This window comes from Pelodiscus sinensis, chromosome 2, assembly GCF_052426305.1.
Source record: "Pelodiscus sinensis isolate ZL-2025 chromosome 2, ASM5242630v1, whole genome shotgun sequence".
Taxonomy (NCBI): domain Eukaryota; kingdom Metazoa; phylum Chordata; order Testudines; family Trionychidae; genus Pelodiscus; species Pelodiscus sinensis.
Window position 1 is genome coordinate 140,235,605 of NC_143053.1, and position 26,425 is coordinate 140,262,029.

A 26,425-nucleotide genomic window follows, 5' to 3' on the forward strand; every position below is an offset into this window, starting at 1 on the left:
TTTAGATATACCCTCTGTTTTCTCCAGCACTATCGTGGTAACTCTTTCTTGCAACCTGACACAGAGGCTTCATTTTCTTTGTTCTCTCTCTTCCCTTTTGGGTTTGTGTCTCTTGTATTGTCTTTTAAGGGCACAGGATCAGACATCTCAAAAAACAGCTACTATCATCTCAACTACCATTTCGCCTCCCCCCCCCCCAAAAGCCCATGGAATTTCATTTTTAATGCTATCTAAAGATTGTCATCTATAGGATTTTCCTTAGAAAAACTCTACAATTAAAGGGAAAGGGACTAGGTCAATGGAGGGATGATAGGAGTTACTATAGAGAACTTTCTGGGTATCTGGCTGGTGAGTCTTGCCCACATGCTCAGGGTTTAGCTGATCGCCATATTTGGGGTCGGGAAGGAATTTTCCTCCAGGGTAGATTGGCAGAGGCCCTGGAGGTTTTTCGCCTTCCTCTGTAGCATGGGGTACAGATCACAGCTGGAGGATTCTCTGCATCTTGGGGTCTTCAAAGTATTTGAAGGCTTCAATATCTGAGATATAGGTGAGAGGATTATTCTAGGAGGGGTGGGTGAGATTTTGTGGCCTGCACTGTGCAGGGGGTCAGACTAGATGATCATAATGGTCCCTTCTGACCTTAAAGTCTATGAGTCTATAAGTCTAGAGCATATTGTTAAAATAAATTATTTATATTCCAAGGCTTCTGAAAGTATGCTCCACACCTCCTCCCTCTGAGATTTTGGAAGGCACTTCAGATTCTTAAACCTTGGACTGGGTGCTATAAGAATTTTTAGAAATCTCACACTTTTCCCTTCCCCTGCATTTTGTCAAATCTGCAGTGAAAATGTTCTTAAAATGAACATGTGCTTGGTCATTATCCGAGATTGCTATAACATGAAATGCATGTCTGTTTTATCTTTAATCTGACAGACATGCAACTCTTCCCCCATGGAGTTCAGTCACAAATTTAATTAATGCATTTTTAGAAGCATCACCAGGATGAAAGCACATCCTCTGGAACTGTTACCAAAGCGTGGAAAGTTAAATTAATGTTTATCACACCTGACACAAATACCTTGCAATGCCAATTACAAAAATGCCATGTGAATGCCTACTCTCATTTTCAGGTGACAGTCAATAAGTGGGCATTATCGCCTGTGAATGTGAACAAATTTGTCTGTCTTAACGAATGGCTGAAGCAGTAACACTGAGTGGACTTTTAGACTCTACATTTTTACATTGTTACATAATTGCACATAACAGATTGCGCTATAGTACGTCTATGAATTGAACTGAAAAATATTTCTTTTGTCATTTCTACAGTGCAAATATTTGAGATAAAAAATAAACTGGCCATTTTAAAATTTCTATTCTTAAATCAATATATCTGAAAATGCAGAATAGCTAAAAATATTTCATACATTTGAATTGGTCTTCTGCTGTTGTTTAACAATGCAATTAAAAACTACAACTTGTAAATGTAATTAATTTAATTACACCAATCAACAGCCCGAATAAAAAACATGATTAAGATACAAAGATAAAACTAAATTAAAGGCAAAGAAATAAAAGCACAAGGAGGTACAAATTTGGATTCAATTTGTTATGTGCAACAGAATAAAGTCTTCCTCAGTGCTAAGTAAATTTGATGCTTCAAAAGATGAAAGTTGTGGAAAATCAGCTGGAAAAAAGGATTTAAAACAGAAATGTATAAATGATCATTATGAATCGTCTAAAATATTTTACTAGATGCAAAAAAGCCACACAATCTTAATAATGATATAGATTAATTACTAGATGGAAATGGGTAGAACTGTCAATAATGTAAAAAAAGGCTAAAGTTTTCAAAATATATATTTTTGTTCTATGTTAGGGAAAAAAGCCAGATGATATATCCTGGGCAGTGTTGGGAGACAGGATACTGATTAGTTGGACCACTAGTCTGAGCCAATATGGAAGTTATTTATCTCAAATAATAAATACTTTCTATTTTAACAATAACTGAAGAATATGTTAAATCTCATACCAAAAGCATGCATTTTAAATCAGAAAGTTCAATAATTTGCATTAAAAAGTTTTAAGAAGTGGTCAAGGAGTTCTCTAGATCATTAATGTTTACTTCTCAAATATCTTGAAAAATTGGGAAAGTTCAAGATGACCAGATGTATGCAGCATTGTTCCAATATTTTAAAAGAAATGACCCCTAGGTAATTATGAATGGTCACAGTGGGACAATCTTGGACAAAATAATGGAATGGTTCACAGGGACCATACTAATAGGTTAACTAGGCCAACCAACTTAAGTTGATGGAAAAAACAATATTTTCAAACTAGATTTTATGAGAAAGGGGCACTCAAGGTAGATGCTCCAGGCTTGCCTAGAAAGTCTAAGGAATCAACCAATCATAGTACAACAAATTCAGATTAAAGAAGCTTCAGGGAGTAGTCAAGTTACCATCTACATGTTTTGTTAGTCTATAAAGTGCTACCAAACCATTTGTTATTTTTTTAAGTTTATCAGATTAAAGAGGCTGTATGGACTGAGCAGGTCAATTACTAGCTGCAACCAGGAGTACGAGGAACAACTGAAAGTCTGTGAAAGTCTCCAGCTGAAGAGGAAACATGGAAAGCAGCCAAAAACAGCAGCAACTAGTAAAGGAAGTACTCCCCCAGGCAAATGCCATATCCCCTAGTCCAGTGTTTCTCAACTTTTTTTTTATAAAGTATCCCCTTTTTTAAAAAAAACTGTAAGTAGCCCCAGTACCTACAATTTTCAGACAATTTTTTTTTCTACTATAGCAACAAATTTGTTTAAACAACTTAATTGTAGCCAGGTGAGTGATGAAATTTTGCAGTGTAAAAAGTACAAAGATAATAAAGTGCTGTAAAACTTAACACAAAAAATCCATTTTTCTCCAAGTTTCAGTTGTGCTGATGTTTCCCCCCACCCCCAGACTTCTCTTGAGTATGCCTAAGGGTACTTGTACCACTGGTTAAGAAACACTGCCCTAGTCCACTCAAGAACCCACACCACCTCCTTACCTTCAGAGGGTCCCTTATCCTGTGATGGTTGTGTGGTCACTCCCAGAGGGGTGGAGAGGGAGGCAGGACTTGAGCTGCTTGAATTGTTTTATCTAACCACCAAGCAGATTTATTATCGATGCTGTCAGTCCAACTATCATGCCAGGTCATTACATTTCTCTAATTCTAGCATCCAGGCATTTTCAGGGAGAGGAGCTAGAATTTATCTGAAGGCCAAACTTTAGCACGTTAATGTAACTTTTTGCAAATCCGGAAAAAGTTATACAAGTAACTTTTTCACTGAGAAATTCACCTACAAAGGAAGAGTATCTTCTCTCTACCATTTTTGTTCTGATGATAGAAAACAGAAATGCTAGAAGTATCTATGAGGGATTTTATGAATCAGGATTGAATCAAATGCAATTCTTCATAATTACTTCTTATTGGTTATCTACCTGAATATTACAGTTCTCTAAACACAATGCTTTTTCAAGCACTTCTGCAATTTAAGAAACCAACGAGGATAATGATATTCAGACCAAGGTATCTGATCAGAACTGGGATCCCAAGGTAATACGATCAATTTATTTTCAGTTTTAAAAGGTCATGTGACTTTGTATTTAAACCAGTGCAGATAGTACAGAGGCCTCAGTAGGTGCACAATGATGATTTCTGGGTACTCTGGTAGTTTTTGATGGTATCTGGACACAAGCCACTCCGTTAAAATCACCTTCTGCTTACAAAAAACCCTTGGCTATATTTTCTGCTTTCTTTCCCCTTTTACCAGAGGAAATGCACAAATATTTAGAAGACCCAGATTTTAATCTCAGCTTTCCTGTTTTGTGTGGGACCTTGCCCAAGTCACTTCAACTCTTTGTACCTCTATTTCTCCATCTGTAAATAATAATTATTGTCCCTGTTTATTATTTCCTGTTTTACAGATGGAAAAACTGAGATACAAGAGGTGAAGTCATATATCATGATATATGACTAGCATACTGATATTACAAAACTTATTACAATACAATTGCCTGATTTCATAATGTGGAAGGCAACTAGAAAAGAAATGTGGTTGTTCTCAGCCGCACAACAGGGAATGCTGTTAATGAAAGGAAAGTACTTTGCAAACTTTATTTCAAAAATTACATGAATTTGCAGATTTTCCTGTGTTTTCACTTTTGCTAATAATGTTTCTACCATGACTGGATAACAAACTATTAATGGAAAATCATTATCCTAAAAACCAATATGTGACAGATATAAAATACTTATTAGTTTGCAATATTAAGGTATATAAAGATAAATCCAGAGAGATGAATTTTTGCAAATACAGCATTATTTAAAGATGGGAAACTAAATTTAGCCCTAAGGAATAAATGTAATGGAAATTTTGTTCCAGTACATTTTAGCAAGTTTTGTAGTACATGTAACTATGTTTCAAATATTTGTGAACAACCTGCTAAATAATTTACATATTTCATATGAAATTCAGCAAGCATTTTATTAGCATCCTGTTATTTTCAATCACTGAAGCTGTTGCCCAAACTATTCCGTGGGCTTATTTACCCCCACAGTAAACCACAGCTACTCAATATTTCAGAAAACTAGTCTAACGTTCCTTCTGAAAATTCTTGGGAATCATTATTTTAAATCAAGACCTATAGTTTCTATAGTAAGCAGAATAAAGGAAATACTTTAGATTTTGGAAATATTGATGTTTTTGTTGCAACAATTGGTTTTTAAAAGTACAGACTAGAAATCCAAGACTAGTACAATAAAATCCTTGGTCCTGGTAGACACGACTGCAAGAAGACCAAGACTGCAAAAGATTAATGGTGAATTTTTACAGAGAGGTTTAGAAAGATAGCAAGATCACATTCAGTGGTCCTTAAATCAAGCAAACCTCACTGAAGCCAAAAGGAACTTGGTTCGATAAGGACTGCAGAATCTAGCCCCACAATGAGAAGTAGGAAAAATGGTCAGAAAACCAAGGATGGAAGAATAGTGGTAGAAATGTAGCCGTGTTAGTCTGGTGTAGCTGAAACAAAAAACAGGACTGTGTAGCACTTTAAAAACTAACAAGATGGTTTAATAGGTGATGAGCTTTCGTGGGCTCGAAGTGGGTCTGGCCCATGAAAGCTCATCACCTATTAAACCATCTTGTTAGTCTTTAAAGTGCTACACAGTCCTGTTTTTTGTTTCAAGGATGGAAGAAAGAGAGAGCAAATCTCAAAGTTGTCATGGAATGGTAAAACAACAATCCCATCAGAGATCATCATGTAAAAGATGGTCTCACTGTTACACATATTATACCTGTGTACATAATTTAATAGAGAAATATAGTCAAATGTATTAGGAATTTAGAACTAAATACTGTTCTGCAACATAAGGGTATGACTTGTATTGAAGGAGATAATTGGAGCCATAGAATTCTTGCCTTTGGATTAGGCTTACGGATATCATAACTATATGGCTACAACAAAAACAGAGGATGAAATTGCCCCTAGCAGTTTAAGAACCACAAAAGGCCCCAACAATATATCAGACTGACTATTTCCACTGTGTGAAGAATGGCATGCAATGGGGACTCTAAATTCACGGTGGGCTGAAGAGGGTAAATGCCATCAGTGGGAAGTCTTCTGATGCCTTCATTGGGCTCTGGATTAGGCCTTACATGAACTGGAGAGCGGTTCTACACTTGCTCCATGCTGACAAATACGTAAAAGGATTTTGCATGGAAGAGTCAGTGATCAAAACCCCCTTAATAAAAGAGTGTACAGGAGTTGATTAAGGACCAGATACTGTCAATCCACCTTATGCGCTGCACATAGCTTATATCTGGCCTGCTCAGAGAATTAACACACAGTCATCCCAATAACAGTAACACAATACTTGCTCTTAACACAGACCGATCTATCCTTGTCTTTCAGTAGCTTCTCATACAGTCAACAGAAGGCTGACAATAGTGTTATAGCATCTGGCACAAGATAATCTTCAGGACAGAGGAGTGATCACCCAGCACTCTGGGTTTCCTATGACAGAAAAGGCTGCAATCACACAAGCTTAATTCCATCTATTCTTGCCAGGGTCCACAAGAGTGGCAACAAAACCTTGGGATTAATTATATCAAGGTAGCTGATTTCTCTACAAGTGATGCAAGGACACTTAATTTTTTTCCAGTCTCAGGAGGAGATCTTCAATCAAAAATACCAGAGCTGTTTGAGCCACCCAGGTCTAAAAATCAGACCAGATGACCTGGAAACTTGAGGATGCTGGCAACTGCCAAAATTACTTCACTAGTGTCTTCTCAATTCAATGTTCCTGAGTACAGGAAGAACAGCTATAACAAGATAATCACATCAATTCAGTACCAAGTGTAGCAAATGGTCAGTGTTACCCTTTGGTGAAGTGGGTCAGGGTGTTGTCCCTTGCTCCATTCTTTGGCATTGTGGGCTCTGTTCATGCCCTGGTGGGAGAGAAAGGGGAATGAGGAAGAGATCTGGGTCTGAGCCCCAGTCCTCTCAACCCCTATGGGTTTCTTACCTCCTGGGTAGGGTAACACTTACTCAATCCTTGACAATGGGACTACTCTCGAGTCTACAGCAACACAACTCCAAACCCCAGTCCTCATTCCTTCCTCACTCCACCCATTCCATATGATGTAAGAACTTTTTTAGGTTTGTTGTAGGGTCTTAATTAGTTATAGGTGCTTCAATTAACCAGCAGTAACCTACCCTAGTCTACAAAGAACCACACCTTAATTAGCCACAGTAAATATAACTCCCCTCTTCTACTGCATCACACAAGAGAAGGCTTCTTGAATTTCCCTCCCATATGAGTAGTGAACAAAAAGCAGAAATTAAAGGAAATTACATTGATCATACATTTCCTTAGCCTCCACATAAGTTTCAGGAAGATATTCTGAATCTTATGAAAGACTGATCAGCATTCTGTTCTAAATCCTTCCACATCACAGAGAGATTTCTTTTTTCTGCAAATTATCCTCTCCCCACCAACAATCAAAACTCTTCATAACTACATTTATATCTACACTAAAAATGGGGACAGGGGGAGGGAGGGAAAGAGATATGAATCATATCATATTATTTCCTCTGCTCCAGTTTAATCCTACTATGCTCCCTCAGGTTTGTACCCAGGATGGTAATTCACACATAAAAGTGCCATCAGTGGAAATGGTGCCAATGGAAGTGATACAGGAAACTCAAACAACTACCCCAAAGAGACAGATGAAGTCTAACAGATTTAGAAATGGAATTCTGGAGTCCTCAGTAATAGTTTTCAGCTCTTTGAGATACCCATGGATAAATCTGGTGATTATTCTGCCTCCTGTCCATCTCTGCAAGTAGCCTGTTCCTACAGAAGTAGTTCAGCAAATATTTGAAATAAGAATGGCAAAAATCGTGAATTAAAGATGAAGGGATTAACATTTTAAAATAGACTACTATAAAAAGTGACACTCAGCAGCACTTTTTGCAGTTACTGCCACTCTAAAAAGAACAAATTTTAAATGAGACAGCCTACTAAACTGGCAATGTAGGAAGCATTTTTTATAACTATGCCAAAGTTGAGTGTATAGATAATTTTGGTCCTGCACTTACCAATATATTTCTAAAAAAGCACCATCATCATCCTAATTATTCACATTCTATTCTAAATATATTACAACACATCTATTTCTATTCTTGAGTCTTTTTTTAGTTTGCAAATTAATCCAACTTCTCTTTCTGGATCAAAGTATATTAATTTATATACATGTTTGAGAAGCTCTTCTGATAAATCAATATCCCCCAAAAGAAGATTCCCAGGCACAGGCAGTCTGGCCCCAATCCTGTGGAGAGACACAGACAGAGAGAGTCATGAGCCCACACAGACTTACTCACTCCACATATGGGAAGAGGTCTGCCTACAAATTACCTTAAAGGATCATGGCCTAAAAGCTCTGATCCTGGTATGTGGCCTGAACTATACAACACAAACACACCTAAGGATCAGGTCCCAATGATCTTTCATCACCAAACAGAAGAAACAAATTAATTGTTTCTCAGTAATCCCCTCCCTCACACTGCAGTTAATATCTTACTATATTGTATTACCTTGTTTGAAAGGGAGGCGAAAGGTTCTTTTCTGCATCAGTAAAGCATTACTAACATAATCACACTGACAATACACAATGGAGGGAAGCAAGTTTGAACTTAATACAGACAATGCCCTAGTATGGAGAACGGGCCAATCTTCTACTATTGCTTCTGCACTGACAGAGGTTTACCTATTCCATAGGGGGGAAACAAAGCTTGATAGGATAAGGGCTCCAGCTCCTCTTACATCCTAACACAAACTGTTTACATATGAAAATATTAATCTGAGGTTCACAAAAATTCTTAAACTAAAATATTCTACAAGCTTGACTCCCCCCCCCCAAAAAAAATGGTTAGCTTTCATCATTTACACAATCCAACTCTTTCTGTTCGCACCTTTGGAGTACCATAACTGCCAAACAATTCATATAACACCAATGTTTGTTCTGCGTATGCACACACAAATAATTTTTACATGGCATTTCTCCTTTAAGACTCCACACAAAGAAACAAACAAAAAAATCTGTTTCAAGCATTTCTATATGAAACTAAAAAACAAACAGATCCACAAAGCATGGAAATAAAAACTCTTTCTACCTCCTGACTATTAGTCTGTCCTTCTCAAGAGTTCATGTAAAAAATTATTAAAATGCTACTTGACACTAGTTTCAGATTTAAGGTCAGTTCCTTAGTTCCCAATTGGTGTGTTAGACATTTTCTTTGATTAAATAACTAAACTGATGATCCCTATTACTCTATTATAACAGGGTGGGCTCACCACTCCAGCACCTCCTGCTGGCCAACCTGAGAATTACTCATTCCAACAGCACACTTCTTTGGGCGGTGTCTTGTCCACTATCACATCCACTGACTCCTACACTCAGGGACCTGCATCACTCCCTGTATTTCAGCATCCTCTTCTGGACACAGTCCTGCAGCTGTGCCTCTCTTCATTATCTCTCCCTTCTGGAAGGCTGGCAGTACTTAGTCCTGCCACTAACTTCAGCAGCCAACTGCAATCCAAGGTCCAGCCTCTCACTTCAGGGGTGAACTGCAGCCTGGATTGGCCAATCTCCTTTTTGGCAAGTGGATGCAAAGGAACAGGAGACCTACATCCACCAATTAATCTGAGTCTCGATCCAGGGACCCTATACCCAGCAGCCACCTACTGACCTGCCTCCAACCTCTACTGCCTGTACACCTGGGCCATTTCCCCATAGCCTCATTGTGCATGTCTGAGGGCTTCACTCTGTCAGCCAGTCAGAGCAGTCTGGTCAGGGCAGGGAAGCTAAAGGAAGCTGCAGCCTGAGGTGCTCCTTCTGGCAGCCAGCCCACTCCATTGCTGGGCAGGCCTTCTTACATGGCCAGCCCTACCTTGACTAGCTGCTTCAACAAGTCTCCTCCTCATTGGCTCTCAGTAAACCCTCTTCCCAATGGCTTCGGTTCTGTACAGCTTTGGAGGGCTGTTTTAATCTGTATGTGGGACAACCACTCCACCAGAACTAGGAATAGGGTTTTTTTCAATTTAAACAGGTTATTTAAAATCTAGACAATTTCCCATTCAATAATGTTTCAATTTCTTCTGAAATATTATACTCTACTTCTAAGGGCAGACCCAAAATATGTATGCATATTCCTGTTTTTAATAATATTTTCTGTTTTCTAATATCCTGTTAAGAAAAGTTACTTCATTCAAACTAACACATTTTTTTGCATCTAAGCTACAGAGAACTGAAAAGTTTAAGTCAGTGAGTCAATGTATCATCTATTACTTCCACTTTACTGTATAACCGTTTAAAACCTCTGTGGAAAGACTCCATGCATCTCTAAAGAATTAATGGAATTTCAGTAAGGTTGAAAAAGTTGACTCACTAGCGTCTAGTGAACCAATCCAACTTCTGGGATTATATGCAAGAAAAGATTCTCAAATGCCAAATTCCGGGCCTCCACCTTATTCCATTTTTTAGATTAAAAAAAAAAGAATGTGATCACTTAGGTGCCTTCAATACATAATTCAAAGTACAATCAAAGAAAAACAGCAGTGCCATAACTTACAATACCAGCATACACAGCAGTCCCTTTTTCAATGTGCTGAATGGAAGATACCACTCTATTTAGGATCATGGACCAGTGAGAGATTATTTGTTGCCCACTCCAATAGTTGTTCACTGTTAAAGCCTGCAATCTGATAACCTCACTTGCTATGATGACTATTAAAGTCACCCACCTACACGGCTGAATGCTTAAGCCTTGGGAGAACTCAAGGACTTCATGTTTTACCCAGTGGCTTATATACATTCACGATTGAAAACCCATCAACTTCAATCGTGTCACAAAAGGGTGCAGATTAAATATCGACAGCACCCAGGATATCACTCAGCTCAGCCATGTTTTGCAAGAAGATCATGACTGAACAGATCAAAACCAGTGATCTTAGACAATTCTGTTTAAGATCTTAAATCTTCATTCAGTGTGATTTGAGTTTCTTGTAAATAAATAATGTCAGATGGAGCTTCCTTTGTGAGAACACCAGTTCATTCCCTCTTGGTGGAAGACAACCCTTTGACATTCAGCTGAAGGACCTTAAGTGCCAGACCTCAAACTTGTTTGGCAGGTTGACCGAGATTTGAGATACTGCAGTTTGATCTGCTAGTTGAATTGTCCATTTCTCCAGACCACAGACAAGCTGCAGCTGGGCACTTAGAGGGCATGTTGTGAATGCTGATCCATTGTCCCCCAACTCCACTGTGAGCAGTTACTTTGGAGTTAACTTTGGCCACAGGAGGCCATGTCTAGCTGGGCATACTCCACTGAAAGTATGCCCAGCAGAAACAGAAGAACATGGCTTCCCATGTCTAGAACAATTCCTTAACCCTTGCTTCACCAGTGTGAAGTTTGTACCCATTATCAGAGGCTCCCAGAGTGAATGAGAGCAGTCAGAGGCTCCTTTAATTTACAGTAGCTTTCAAAGGGCTGCCAATGGAGCAGCCTGGAATCTTCAAAGTGCTTAAAAATTTGAAATCCCAGTGTCTCCCCCAGTACACTTCTGTGCCAGTGCTTGCAGAAGAATGGCAACTGCTTATAACGAATACCACTGCTTCAGGAACTCTGTCCTGACAGCTGTCGGCTTTTTAGCGTTCCTGTATACTGTCAGAGCAGTATACAGGGACTCTGACGTGGGAAACTTTTGTCCTGCAAAGTCTGGTTCTTTCCAATTTATACCTGTTTAAATCCTTTCCTTACATTCTCCTCTGGTCATCTTTCTTCTCTTTCCTCCATCTTTGTCTAGTCCCTCCCTAACTTCAAAACTCAGCTCTTTGGACTTAAAAAAAAAAAGTATTTCTTTCATAGCTCCCTATGCCCTGCTAAAATCCAGAGTGCTCTTCTGCTGAAAGAGGCACTATCAGGGTATGTCTACACTACAGAGTTGGCCAACCACATTTGAAGAACATCCACACTGCAACTGCATTCTTCAGCATGAAAACTGAAAGAACAGAGGGGTTTTTCTGGCATTGGTAATCCACATTCTACGAGGAAGAAACCTTTTTTGCAAAAGAGCTCTTTTGCAAAAAGCATGTGTGGACGGGGAAGAGGGAGTTCTTTCGGAAGAGGAGGAAAGAGGAAAAAGCAAAGGTGCCCTGGTGGCCATTCCATCCATAGCAATCACAGCTTACATGCGAGAGAATGTCCATTCAGTCTGGATGCTCTTCCAAAAAATCAGGTCGCTTTTTCGATGCCCTTTTGCAGTGTGGATGCTCTCTTTTGGAAAAAGGTTTTTTGGAAGATCTTCCAAAAAATGCTTCTTCTGAAAGAAGCTTGTAGTCTAGATGTAGCCTTCAGAGAAGCAAAAGTCAGTAACTGCTTGCATATGATAGTGGTGTGTTGTCAACTCTCATGGTTTTATTACAAGCCTCACAATTTTCAGAGCTTTTCTTAAAGTCCAAGCTCCTGGATTCATATGATTACATGATAAATTCAGCTTTCATTTAAAAATAGCATCTAACTCTTACTGTTGTCGAGAGAAATTTGAACTTGTGACCCAAATGCAAACTAAAGGTGACACCAGAATATAAATAAAAAACTCAACTTATTTTTAAAATCTTGTGATTTAAAGCAATTCTCTTTTTTGGTGGGCTGACATGATTTTTGAACACTTGAATTAGCAAACTTTTTGAGCTTCTTGTAGTTTCATTTCTCTCAACACTGACTAGAACATGGGTTCCCAAACTGGGGGGGCGGGGCGTGAAGAAATTCCAGAGGGGGCGCGAGGCCACCCACCCTCCTCCCCATCAAGTTTTGCTGCCCCAGTCAGTTCCTTTTTTTCTCAACAAGTTTTGCTGCTATTTTGGGAGGGGGGCGGCGTGAGGGTTTCTCAAAAATCAAAAAGGGGGCATGATGCCGAAAAGTTTGGGAACTACTGGCCTAGAATCTGAATGAGTCTCTGTTGCCTTGTGGATTGACTTAGAAGAGCTGATTCACACAGAGGGGGCTAACTATGAGGTTTTGCAATAGTAGAAGAACTGGTGGCAGTAGGTGATGGATCTGGTGGAGACTGAACTTTGAGATGCTCGTGTACTCAGACTGGCTCTGCTGGCCAGCAGTTTCTTCCTGTGACCAATCTACAGGGATTTAACATAAAAATGAGATATGAATACTAGAATAGGTTCTGAAAACAGGAAGATCTTGTCACCATATTCTGGGGAAAACTGGTTTTGAACAACATTGTTTTTCAGTTTCTATAAAAGCTAGTGAAAAGTTTAAGCAATGGGGGATTTTTTTACCCACTAATAATAAGTCTAATTAAAGAACAGAATCTATATAAGCACATTTTTATGATTCCCCAGACTACAGAACAGAGTCACAGTATACAGTGTTGTATTGTATAAAACCCCCTACTTATACTCACAATAACAATTAAACCTCCAATCATAAATCAAACTTCCCCCACAGAAATACCTTCCCATCCACTGAGAATGCTAATTTGTACCACTCAGATCCTAAAAACCTTTAATTCTACATCCACTGAAAATGTGAAACTTTACTGTCTTTGAACATCACTGTAGAAATTAGGACTACAGAACAGCAATATAGTGCTAATACCTACAGCATGTTTGCCCTTCTACCAACTAATTACCTGTCAACTGCAGTTTGTCAATTCCACATTTGATTTAACTCAAACAGCAAACAGTTCCCTAAAAACAAGTTAAATCAGATAGTAAAATCTATACAGTTAAATCTACTAAAAATTCTGTTTGCCACATAAAACCAAAGCGAAACTCAATTTTTTCTTAAATGTATATATGTAAATTAGACAAAATTGTGCAGTTGTGTCTATAAATAATTGGTATTCTTTTCTTGGGCTAACGTAACTAATAATTCATTAAAATATACAGAGTTCCACAGGAAAAGTTTTCTAGACATATCCATAGTGTAAGGCAAAGTAAAACTGGCCTGAATTGAAGGAACCTCATTTACAGTCCTCAAAGAAAGGGAAACAATGGGAAAGTCCAACTCTTATAAAAGTGCTTCCCAAGTTTCTTCACGTGGCCTACATTTTTTCCAGGGTACATGCCTCCTCTCTAATGTGCAACTGCAGAGACCAATTCTCACATTCACAATGGGGAATATATCTATGGCAATTTCAATAATTGCTTAAATATGGGACAAGTAACACTGGAAAGTTTATATAGAGAAAGACAAAAACTGTGTGATTAGTACTGTGTTTTGTCCTTTATTAAAAAAAAAAAAAGCTAAAAAGGAAAATAGATTTTGATTTATCTTCATCTCCATGCATGTCTATTGTTCTTCTCTCATCTTTAAACAAGCAGCAGAGAGAGTATCATGCCACCAGCAAGCTCTCCACACACCATCAGCAAGTGCTCTATGGACCACCAGCGATCCATGAACCTGGGAATCCAGGAGTCTGGGAACCGCTTCTTTAGAACTTTTGCAGGGCTTGCTGAAAAGGAGAAATCAACATGGCTAACGAAGTTTGACAGCATTGTTTGAAAACCACATTCCTTTATTAGCCTCTACTTCATTCCCTTATTAATCCCAACTCCAACTAGATGGGGAAACAGACAAGGGTAACAGTGCCTGCTCTATCTTAAGATGAGTCCATCTTAGATGCAGTTGTCTAACTTGGCACAAAGATAATTTTTTTAAATATATCTCTATTTTGTACTAGTTTGGCTCAATTTAGCCCTGTATTTTTTTCAAGGGATAAAACCCTCCAGTGTTCAGAAAAATATACTGATTACCCACAAAATTAAAGAAACAAAAAATTAGGAAAAAGAATATTAGATTTGGACAGCTGGTTAAAGATAGGGATGTGGTACACAACATTTCTGCAGAAAGTGTTTGTTGACAGTTCTGTTTGATAGCTAGTGATTAAATAGGGAAATATTTTGATGATTGTTTTGCTTATGTATAATGGGTTCTGGAACAGTTTATGATGAATGGGTTATTATCCTTCACAGATCTCTGTAGTAAGTCAATATTTACTGATGACACAGTTTTTGTCCAGAGATATCCAGTGAGTTAATAATGTTCCCTTTGTTTCTTTTGCTCTCTGGAGTGCAGCTGCCCATGGTTAATGAAAAGAAGTATGTGTCTCAAATGTGTTCTGTTAGCATAACTACTCTCATTGACCCTGTTTTCATAACTAGTCACTTTCACTGCTAGTGCTGCTTCTTTCAATACTATATTCATTCTGTAAAGCTAAAGCAGTTTCCTAAAGACAGTCATGAGCAGATGTACTTCATAGCTGGATCTTGTGTATGAAATATGTGAGTTTAAATATATAGAAACATTTCTTGGTCTACATTCTATTTCATAGAAACACTCTGAATTTAAACTGGTATATAGGAAAGAGTACAATTTGAAATCTAACGTTTGTTTGTTTAACTCTAAGATGATTTAGGTTAACACAAAGTTCATAAGTGATATACAAATCCAGGTAAAATTCTGAGAAGCAAAGCTTCTCCACATAAGGATTCTTTTAGTGTGTACACTGTTCATTGCAGAGGCATCTAACAGCAACTCCATACATAGTTAAGAGTTGTATTCAGAAGTAGGCTTCAAATAGGACTCCCGTTCCTGCTTTTTTATAAAAGTAGGATTATAATAATAAGACATTTCACACACCAATTTTTATGACTTTCGAATTTTCTATGTAGTCTGTTCCATTTCTCTTCTTACATTTTTGATAAGTCTCTACATTTGAGCTCTGACTGAAATTTTTCCTTGATAGTTCCACTTTTTACTGTTAGGCAATATTTCACAGGAAATAGTTTCACAAAATTTGGTGAAGAGATATATCCTAAGTGGATCAGTACAATAGGAATGTATCTATCTATAGACAGAAATAGTTACAGTTAAACAGATAATATACATGTTGGTCATAGGTTCATTTTTTACTTTATTCACATTATAACTAAAAGTTTCTGCATTGTGCACATGAACCTTATTGGCTGATGAGTACTGAGCACATGAAAGTCACAGTAACATGTGGGGAACTCACACCTGAACTTGATTGATGGGGCTAAGTACAAATAAACCTCATCAGGAGCTCCTTTTTTTTAGGATTTTTTTTAGGTTTTTTTTTTTTTTGACAGATTTACTTCTTCAAACAGAGGCTTCATGTTCTGTTACTGCCACACAAAGGGTTCTTGCACCACAGCTTACAGGTAAAATATTCTCTGGCAGCACCTGCACTTTTGCCCTCAAAGATCTGTACTAGGGATGTGAAAGTGTAAACGTGTACACGGTTAACCGATGAACCTGGACTCATGGTGAGCAGCACCAGCTCCCAGGGAGCAACCTGCCCCCATTCCTCCTCTCTGCTGTCTGATACAGAGGCAGGAGCATAAGGGGAGCAGGCGGGAGCCAGTGCTTGCAGGGAGCTAGCTTGTACCAGCTCCCGTGGAGCTGCTTCCCCCCATATGCCCCTCATGCAGGTGCCTCTGTAAGGGGTTCTGCAGGAGCCGCCTTCCCCCTGCATGTAACACATTTACCTAAATAAATGTATTATAACATCCCTAGTCTGTACTCCACACCACCAATTTACCCTAGGAGAGTAATGCACACAGAACTTCATTATAAAGCAGTTAAGACACACAACATAGCTAACATATATGGGTTGAATCTCCTGGTCTTACACCCTTGGGACCTGACTAGTCCAGCACTAGGGATATTAATGAGTAGTCGACTATCCAATATGCCTAAGCTTATCGGGTAGTCAACTGGAGTATTTACTATTTGTTTTCCCCGGCCCCTTCCTACTTCTATAAGAGGGCTTGCCATGGGCAAAGGCTGCTTGAGCAGCAGCCCCTATCCATGGGGGCCTCAGCAGGGAGCTCCCCTGCCCCCCGGAGACAGGGGCTGCTGCCACCAAGCAGCCCCTATTTGCAACGGCCCAGGCTGGCTACACACAGGGGCCTCTGTTTGCAGCTGACAGGGCTGACCACCGCAAACAGGGGCTGCTGGAAGCTGCGCAAGCTGGGACCAAGCAGTCCCAGATCATGTTGGTCCAGGTCACTGCACCTCTGTATTTTAAATGTAAGAAACCAGTGGCTCTTACTATTTTTAAAATGCAGAACCTCCACGGCTCCCGGAGCTACCCCCACTGCTGCTGTGTAGTGGCCCCTTACTAACTGTGCTGTCAATACAAATGTATTAACTACACAATTAGCTGGATAACCACAATTTAACATCCTTATCCAGAACCAGGGAATCTGCCACACCGGAGGAGGTCAATGCTGGCCCCTCCACTACTGACCTCTGCCTTCAGGGCACTGGCTCCCTCACCTCCCCAGGAGCTCTGGGGATCCATGGCCGGTCCCTGGGGTGATAAGGTTCCACACCTAACTGCCACCTCCCTCCCGTTACCTACCCCCAGGGTACATGGCTTATGCTTCTCCATCCCACCGGGCTCACTCTTTTCTGGTCCCACATCACTCTTGACCGAATGCCCTTGTTTTTTCCAGTGCGTGCTCTGGCCCCAGAGCACCCATTGGGTCATCAACGATGCTGGAGTAGAGAAGTTCAGATTAGGGAGGTTCATCCTGTACCCAGAGAAGCAAATAAATGAAAAGTTAAGCCACATAATTGTACAAATATTTTCTATGGTAATGGAATGAGGATTAAAAGTTGAAGAAGAAAGAATGGAATTCATGGAAGGAGGAACATATATTGCTAGGACTCCCATGAGGCTGAGACCTCACACACGCAACTAAACATTTGGATGAAAATGTAAATCAGGGCTTGATGAACCGTGGCGAAAGCCGCTTGCCAGCCCTGCACTGCGCATGCGCAAGAGCCGCATTGCACATGTGTGCGCCGCCGGTAAATGGGGTGCCGGGCTGAAATCTACTTGCCACGAGTGAGTAGATTCAATATATTGTCAAGCTCTGTAAATCATAATACAATATACGGTATAATCAAATGTACTGTAAAATCACTTCCTGGTTAAACCTTGTGTCTTGGTGATCTTAGAATTGTAGTGAAAGAAACAAATGACATTAGAAAAGTCTTGGTACAGATTTTTTTTGTTCTCATTAGTACTCATACTTGTGATGTTGCTGTTTCACATGTTGGGAGGTTTTTTGTTTTTTTTTTTAATGTAAAGGAGTTTCACAAAAATATCTGATTTCAGCTATGCTTGTATCAGACAGATGGTATGCTGTGCAGAAGGTTCTCCACGTTCTGTTTATGCCTTCTAAAGAAACGCATTTTATCTAAAATTCTATTTTAAATTATATAATTCTGTCTCTGTATGGTAATGATGAGATTATGATCAGTAAGAGAATTTTAGATGAAAGTTTAAACTGGTTTATATTTAGCATTTATTGTTCTATTTTTATTTTTTTACAACTACATTTAAAATTAAAATACAGGAGGCCCCGCTTTACGACAGCCCGATTTATGACCCCCCACATTTACAAACTTTTCTGTAAGTACAGAAAGAGCCAAAATCCCGACTTATGTCCTCGGCCCCACATTTACAATGGTGCACGATGCCTGTCGTAAATGCGGGCTCGAGTTACGACGCACCTGACTTGTGACGCTATGCCAATAACCGATTGTGTCAGAAGTTGGGGGCAGCCTGTATATCATTTTTAATCAGCTGAAAATTACAGTTCTGGAAGTAGCACTGATAACAATGATGACAATGAAATTAAGATTTGGGTTTTCCAAATTTCTCCCATGTATAAATTTCATAGCAAATTCATATCAAGCTTTAAAAAAGTTATTTTTCTATCAACAGGCAACAAATGAACAATTTGGTATCTGAAAACCCAGCTCAGTTTTTTTTTTATAGATCACCAATTCTGCAGTCAAAATTCTGATAGTAATTCTGCTGAAGATATATAGAATAGCAAATTGCAGCCTACTGCCATAATTATAGTAGAGGTACTAGTACATAGTGGCTGACAAATTGTTTGGTCAGTTTTAATTAATCAAATATAACTTAGAAGAGACATATGACCTGATTCTGATTTCCTTTATACAAAAGTTTACACCAGTGCAAATAACTTCATTGGATTTGCTCCCAGGTAATGCTATTTTCCATTATTAGATTAGAATTATTTCTACGGGAAATAAGTGTGCATTACTCAAGTACTATTTATACAGTTCTCTCACCACAGCCAGAGTTTAAGAAAATCCCTCCTAATATACTGGGGTTTCCCCCCCAAATTTATCAGACTGATTTTGACTAGGGATGTTAAAAAGTGGTTTTTTTTTTAAAACTTATGACCACTGAAAATGTCAGTGGTTACACATTTACATGTGGTGGGGTAGCTCCATGGGAGCCAGATTTTGGAGCCTCCTCCACTCTCCACTCCCCACCCCTCTCACACTACTGTCTCTGTATCAGCAGAGGAGCCTGCTTAAAAGCCCACCGGTATCAGCTCCTGCCTGCTCCCTCCCCCACCCTTGTGCTGCTTTCTCTGATCTAATACAGAGGCAGCAGAGCAGTAGGGGAGAAGGGGAGCTTGTGTGTAACTGTGAAGGTTAACCAATGAGCCCAGGTTCATCAGTTAACCATTTAAATGTGTATGCAAACACATTCTTAGTTTTGAAAAATAAATTAAACACATGTGGCTTTCCTGTGTCTTCTCCATTTCCTTAAATGGACAGAAAACCACTGATGCATGTCACGCTTTCATGACCTTGATTGATATATTGTGAGTCAACAAATAATTTCTCACGATTACACAGACAATAGGACCTTCTTCACACAGAAAAAGAAATGTACTATAGATCACAATTCATAACCTCCTAATGAAGTTATAGATATAAATCACATATCTATGCACTGTCTGGAAATTGCAAAATATGCAGTTATGTATGATTTATTTCAACTCCTGACAGCTGGAAAAAAAATAAAAAGGAAATACATAGAAAACAAATTTGGAACGCCCAAATTGTAATTTCATTGTCGTCATGCTGATCAGTGACATTTTCAGAACTGTTTTCAGTTGATTAAAAATAACATATTGTTCTTATTTTAAATGTAATTGTAAAAAAAAGAAAAAGCTGAATAAATTATCATATTAAACCAGTTGAAACCAGGGCTTTCAATACATACTTTGTTATCAAGTAGCACATTTACATGCTGGGAGAATTCAAGGCCCAAATGTAGTCAATAGGAGCAATGGAGTACGATTTTACCCTGAGATGTTTTCTGCTTCTAGTCTCACATGTACTTGGTATTTCTGGTTCTTGTTACTATCAATGCACATTACTGTAAGCAACCTGCTCTTTTTTAATTGGTTAAAGAAACTGATTCAATGTGCTTTTGCTTCATAAATGTTTGGATACTGTCATTAGAATTTATGCTAGCCAAAAACTCAAATGGTCAGGGTTGAAGTATTCATTCATTCATGCCAATTAAATATCTTACTGCATTCACAGCTTTAGACAAATACTCAAATCTATACTTCAAAATTGTAACTAAAGCATCAAAAGACTAGAGTAAGGAATAAAATCTTATATGTAGACTGTTACATTATAAAGCACTAAATGTGCCTGTTTCAGGAAAGTAACATGCCTCCATCTGTTCAAATTAGAGAGACTATTTAACTTCCAACAATATATGTTTCCAGAAATTTTAATGATTACTCTGTCTATAGGCCTGTCTTGCTAATTTCTCCCCAATTTGGAATCATTGGCTTCATACTCTCAACAAACAATACAATTGTAGCCTGCTATTCACCCCAAAATGTAAAATATGTTACTTGTGGGAAATACACAACATGGTCTGAATACAATCAATATAACTAACATTTCCCATTTACAAATCTGCAATCTATTTATTCAAACAAACACCATGCTATGAAGAATTGACCAGAAGTGTGAATGAATTGGTAACAATGCAGGGGGAGGGAGGGAGGCAGCAGCATCTCTCCCTGGAAAGCCTGGGCCTGCTGTGGGCAGAGGCTACTTTGCAGCAGCAGCCCCTGTCCACAGGGGTCCAAGCTCCCTTCAGATAGAGGCTACTCTGCCTCCCAAGTGGACCCCCCCCTGCAGACAGGGGCCTGCTGCCACTGTATCAGAGGCAGTAATGTGGGGCGACAGACAGTTGGTCTGCACAGGGATCTGGTTTTTTAAACTGACTCCCCTCTCAAACCAGCTCCCACCTGTCACCTTGTCACCACAGAGGCAGCAGCATGGATGGCAAGGAGCTTCCCAGCAGTGGGGCCAGAGTGCACTGGCTGCTGGCCCCACCCCCAGGGACTATAGAATAGTCGACTCACCGCTAAGAATTCATGTGGTTACTCGACTATTCTATTACCTGATAGCCTACATCCCTAGCGAAAAGTCTTATTAAAAATAACTCATTGAGATTATTTGCATGATAAGCTACTAAACAAATCAGTCTTATGGGATGATGAGAAATTTTGGAAAGAAATAGCAGGTTATAATATTTTTAATACATCAAACATAATTTAGATGTTCAAAAAGGTGATTTTCTATAGAATAAGGTGAGTTATGTTGTATGGTGCCAAATTATTTCAAAGCACCGTTTGCCACTTGAGAACGATGTCATTGCAATCTCATTCAATATTAGGCTTCATATATACTTAGATTGAGGCTAGGCTTGCCATCCATCTCAAATTGGGTGGAACAGTCCTGAAATGCATAGTTCAAGTCCCAGTGCGGAGCTAAATGACTTAGACAGCATTTGTCACAATCCCCTGTGGTACTGCTCTATGCCTACCTGACGTGGAGCAGCAGAGGATGGCTGAGACGGGCCTCAGCCCCTGCTCACCAAAAGGCCTTGTCCCCTTGGCCTTTCTTCTCATCTCCTCCCCAGGCCTGCATGACCATGCCAGAAACAAAAGCTAAAGCGGTAAAAGCCATTCAGGGAACCTGGGCAGCTGTGGGGAGCGCCAGACCCTCCACCTACCTTGAGCAGCATGTTCCAGAGAGGGAGTCTATGGGTTAGGGGCTGCTTTTGGGCACCTCAGCCTCCTGCTCAGAGCAGATGTAGGGCCCCGGGCTCCCAACAGGGGTCAGGGTTCTCTGAGCTGCTCTTATTGGCTGGCCAGGGAACTAGACCTTGGAGTAAAGAGAAGGAGCAGAGGGAGAGGGGCTCAGGGGAAGAGGAGAGTCAGGGCTCCTGCACATGTCTCCCTTTTGCCTTTTTTTAAGTATCTCCTACCTTTCAAGGAGGCATTTAACAACATCAGAGGAATCTCTTGGAAGGAAGCCAGGTATGAGTAGTGTTAGGTCTGCTGTTGTTACCTGCACAGCATGTACCATGTTTATCTTCCTCCTAGAAGAAGGGATTTCATCTGCACTAAGTGCAAGCTGGTCGCCATTTTGTAAGAAAAAATTAGAGGATTTGAGGCCCAAGTATCAACCCTATGTTCCAGCAGAGAGGATTAAGACTTTCTCGACAGAAGGCAGCATTTAATCCTGCAGGCGCAGCAGGCTGAAGAGCCAGCGAGGGCAGTACAGGACAAAGAAGAGAATTGGCAGCATGTAACTTCTAGAAGAAGGCGGCCAACTCGGGCATCCCCCATTCCTGTAGAAGTAAGTAACTGCTTTCAGGCTCTCTCCACAGGCACTGAGGCAGAGAATGCTTTGGCAGGGACCTCTCAGGGAAGAAATCAGAAGGGAACACCATCACTGGAAGGCATGGGATGCCTAGTCCTAGGGATGGGGGATCCATAACCACCGCCTCCAAAAGAAGACTACGGGTGGTGGTGGTCGGGGACTCCCTTCTAAAAGGGACTAAGTCACCCATCTGCCATCCAGACCTGGAATCTCGAGAAGAGTGCTGCTTACCAGGAGCTCGCATTCAGGCTATGACAGTTTTCCAATACTGATCAAACCTTTGGATCTCTACCCCCTTCCTGCTTCTCCATGTAGGGACTAAAAATACAGCCAAGAATGACCTTGAGCGGGTCACAGCAGATTGCGTAGCACTGGGAAGAAGGATCAAGGAATTTGAAGCACAAGTGATGTGTTCTCATTCATCCTCCCTGAAGGAAAAGGTCCAGGTAAGTATCGTCAAATTGAAAAAGTAAATGTGTGGTTGTGCAGGTGGTGCTGGAGAGAGGGCTTTGGTTTCTTCGACCATGGGACTGTTCCGGGCACAAGGATTATTAAAAAGAGAAGGGATCCACCTAATCAAGAGAGGAAAGAGCATCTTCGCAGGCAGGCTTACAAACCTAGTGAGGAGGGCATTAAACTAGGTTCGTTGGGGGACGGTGACCAAAGCCCTGAGGTAAGTGAGGAAGTTGGATACTGGGAAGAAACACAAGTAAGAACAAGCAACAAAGGAGGACCCCTGATTTGAATGGAGAAGATAGGGTGATAACTGGCTATCTAAGGTTTTTGTACACAAATGCAAGAAGCCTCAGAAACAAACAGGAAGAATTAGAAGCCCTGGCCCAATCAAAGACCTAAGATTTGATTGAAATAACGAAGACTTGGTGGGATGACTCACATGACTGGAGCACTGATATGGAAGGATATAAACTGTCCAGGAAGAACAGGCAGGGGAGAAAAGGAAGAGGAGTTCCATTATACGTAAGAGCAGTATGTTTGCTCAGAGCTCCAGTACATAGAGGGAGAAAATCCTGTTGAGAATCTATGGGTTAAGTTTAGAGGTGGAAGCAACAGGGGTTATGTTGTGGTTGGTGTCTGCTAAAGACCACCAGATCAGGTGGATGAGGTAGACAAGGCTTTCTTCAGACAACTGAGAGAAGCTTCCAGATTGCAGGACCTAGTTCTCATGGGCGACTTTAATCAGTCTGACATCTGTTGGGAGAGCAATACAGCAGTACATAGACAATCCAGGAAGTTTTTGGGGAATGCTGGGAATAATTTCTTGGTACAAGTGCTGAAGGAACCGACCAGGAGCCATGCACAGCTTGACCTTCTGCTCACAAACAGGGAGGAACTAGTAGGGGAAGCTGAGGTGGGTGACAATCTGGGCACCAGTGATCGTGACATGGTAGATTTCAGGATCCTGACAAAAGGAAGCAAGGAGAGTAGCAAAGCACACACCCTGGACTTCAGAAAAGCAGACTTTGACTCCCTCAGAGAACTGCTGGGCAGGATTCCCTGGGATGCTTACATGAAGGGGAAAGGAGTCCAGGAGAACAGGCAGTATTTTAAAGAAGCCTTCTTCAAGGCACAAGAAGAAACCATCCCGCTGCACAGCAAGAAAAGCAGATATGGTAGGCGACCAGACTGGCTTACCGGGGAAATCCTTGGTGAGTTTAAACACAAGGAGGAAGCTTACATGAAGTGGAAACTTGGAGAGATGACTAGGGAGGAGTATAAATATACTGCTCGAGAATGCAGGTGAGATATCAGGAAGGCGAAAGCACAATTGGAATTGCAGCTAGCAAGGGATGTGAAGGGTAACAAGAAAGGCTTCTACAGGCATGTTAGCAATAAGAGAGTGATCAGAGAAGGTGTGGGGCCCTTAATGGATGAGGGAGGTAACCTAGTAGCAGATGTGGGAAACGCTGAAGTACTCTATGCTTTCTTTGCCTCTGTTTTCACAGACAAGGTCAGCTCCCAGACTAAGCACTAGGCAATGGACTTATGGGAAGGAGGTGGACAGCCCTTGGTGGGGGAAATAACAGGTTAGGAACTATTTAGAAAGCTAAACATAAACAAATCCATAGGTCCACATTTAATGCATCAGAGGGTACTGAGGGAGTTGGCAAGTGTCATTGCAGAGCCTTTGGCCATTATCTTTGAAAACTCGTGGAGATTGGGAGAGATTCCGGAAGATTGGAAAAAGGTAAATGTAGTGTCCATCTTTAAAAAAGGGAAGGAGGACAATCCAGGGAACTACAGACCAGTCAGCCTTACCTCAGTCCCCAGAAAAGTAATGGAGGGAATCCTCAAGGAATCCATTTTGAAGCACTTGGAAGAGGGGAAAGTGATCAGGAATAGTCAACATGGATTTACAAAGGGCAAGTTGTGCCTGACCAATCTGATTAGCTTCTCTGATGAGGTAACTGACTCTGTGGAAATGGGAAACTCAGTGGATGTGATATACCTTGACTTTAGCAAAGCTTTTGATACCGTCTCCCACAATATTCTTGCCAGCAAGTTAATGGAGTATGGATTGTAAAATTGATAGAAACTGGCTAGACTGTCAGGCCCAACAGGTAGTTATCAATGGATCAATGTCAGGTTGGCAGTCGGTTTCTAGCGGAGTGTCCAAAGGATCTGTTCTTGGACTGATTTTGTTAAACATCTTTATTATGACCTGGATGGGAGGATGGATTGAACCCTCAGGAAGCTTGCAGATGACACAAAGCTAGGGGGAGAGGTAGATACGCTGGAGGGCAGGGATAGGGTCCAGAGTGACCTAGACAGATCAGAGGATTGGGCCAAAAGATGGCAGAACAAGGAGCAATGGTCTCAAATTATAGTGGGAAAAGTCTAGGTTGGATATTAGGAAAAACTATTTCACCAGGATGGTTGGTGAATCACTGGAATGGGTTACCTAAGGAGGTGGTAGAATCTCCATCTCTAGAGGTTTAAGTCTCAGCTTGACAAAGCCCTGGCTGGGTTGATTTAGTTGGGATTGGTCCTTCCTTGGGCAGGGGGTTAGACTTGATCACCTCCTGAGATCTCTTCCAGCTCTATGATTCTGAAAATGTTGTCACCTTATTTGAGGCTAGGATTATTTTTCATATTCAATAGCACCAAAATGTTACATATTTCTTGTAAGATTTTAGACAAAGCAAGGAAAGTTTTCAAAGTTCTGCTCTCACAAGTTCTCTTCTAGATTGGTGGAGATTTTATAATTTTTCTGTCATGGGCCAAATCTCATGAAAATAGTTGTTTTTGTGTAATGTCAGTCACATCTGAATCACAACTGGAAGACAGTCTCCTCCTGATCTAAGAACAAATGTATAACACTCCCTACCTCTTCATCTTAAACTGAAACCTGGGATTCAAAACTTTGTTGATGTCTGTGTCTCTGAAGAAGGTGCACAACCACTGACAGTGCTACTTGTTGTTCAGGCAGGTGTTGGCAGGTCATTGCTCCATTGAATGAGTTCATGGGTGGTACACCTTCAAAGCTCAGAGCAGCCAGCTGCTCCCTTCCTCTGAAATGCCCTACTCCCTTTCTATAGCCCTGCCTCCAGCTGATGCAGGTGTGACTAAGCAGGGCCACACTTTTGCTTAACCCCTTACTCTTCAGTACAGAGTTCATACATGATCATAAACTGTATGTGTGTGTGTAAATATTTACACACACACACACACATCTGTCTTAAAGGAATACTACTTATACTGTATCGCTTAGAACTAAAAAATGCGTATCAGTTATATAGCACCTTTCAACAAAAGATCTCCGTTTTACAAAGATGTGAGAATTATTATTCTCTTTTTGCAAATGAGAAGACAGAGAAATTAAGTAGCTTGCTCAAAGTTACACAGCAAATCAGCTACAGAGATAGCATCAGAATCTAGGTGGAGGCTTCAAAAAAGAATAAAAGAATAAAAAAAATCCAGGCAGCCACTTATTTCCTTCTCTCAGTTGCTATTTTCCCCCATTAGAAATGAACCAAAAAAAAAAAAAAGACAAAAAGCCTAAAAGCAAGTTAGAAGAAATATAAAATACTAGTTTATCAAACCAATTATTGTATTAATTTTCCATAAGAAATAACCAAATTAATGATAACATTTTGTATCAGATATTTTGATTTTTTTTGTCACATTGCTGCACAGGAGCTAAAAAAGATTTCCACTGAAAACCAGTCACCTCACTGAAAATCAAGCCCTACCTCCCTTCCTGATTAATACAATTCAAG

General features: G+C 40.2%; 1 protein-coding gene across 4 annotated transcripts in view; it reads right to left on the minus strand.

Moving 5' to 3' along the window:
* The window catches only part of ADCY2 (adenylate cyclase 2), a 350,683-nt gene that overhangs the window by 262,843 nt on the left and 61,415 nt on the right, over nt 1-26,425 (minus strand). Inside the window, exon 1 of one of the 4 annotated variants that reach the window (XM_075921498.2) lies at nt 6,422-7,466. The exons of the other annotated variants lie outside the window; for them this stretch is intronic. Coding sequence (XP_075777613.2) covers nt 6,422-6,487 — 66 coding nt within the window. The 5' untranslated portion in view covers nt 6,488-7,466. Of the gene's footprint in view, nt 1-6,421; nt 7,467-26,425 lie in introns of those variants that run through there. 4 annotated transcript variants of the gene reach the window in all.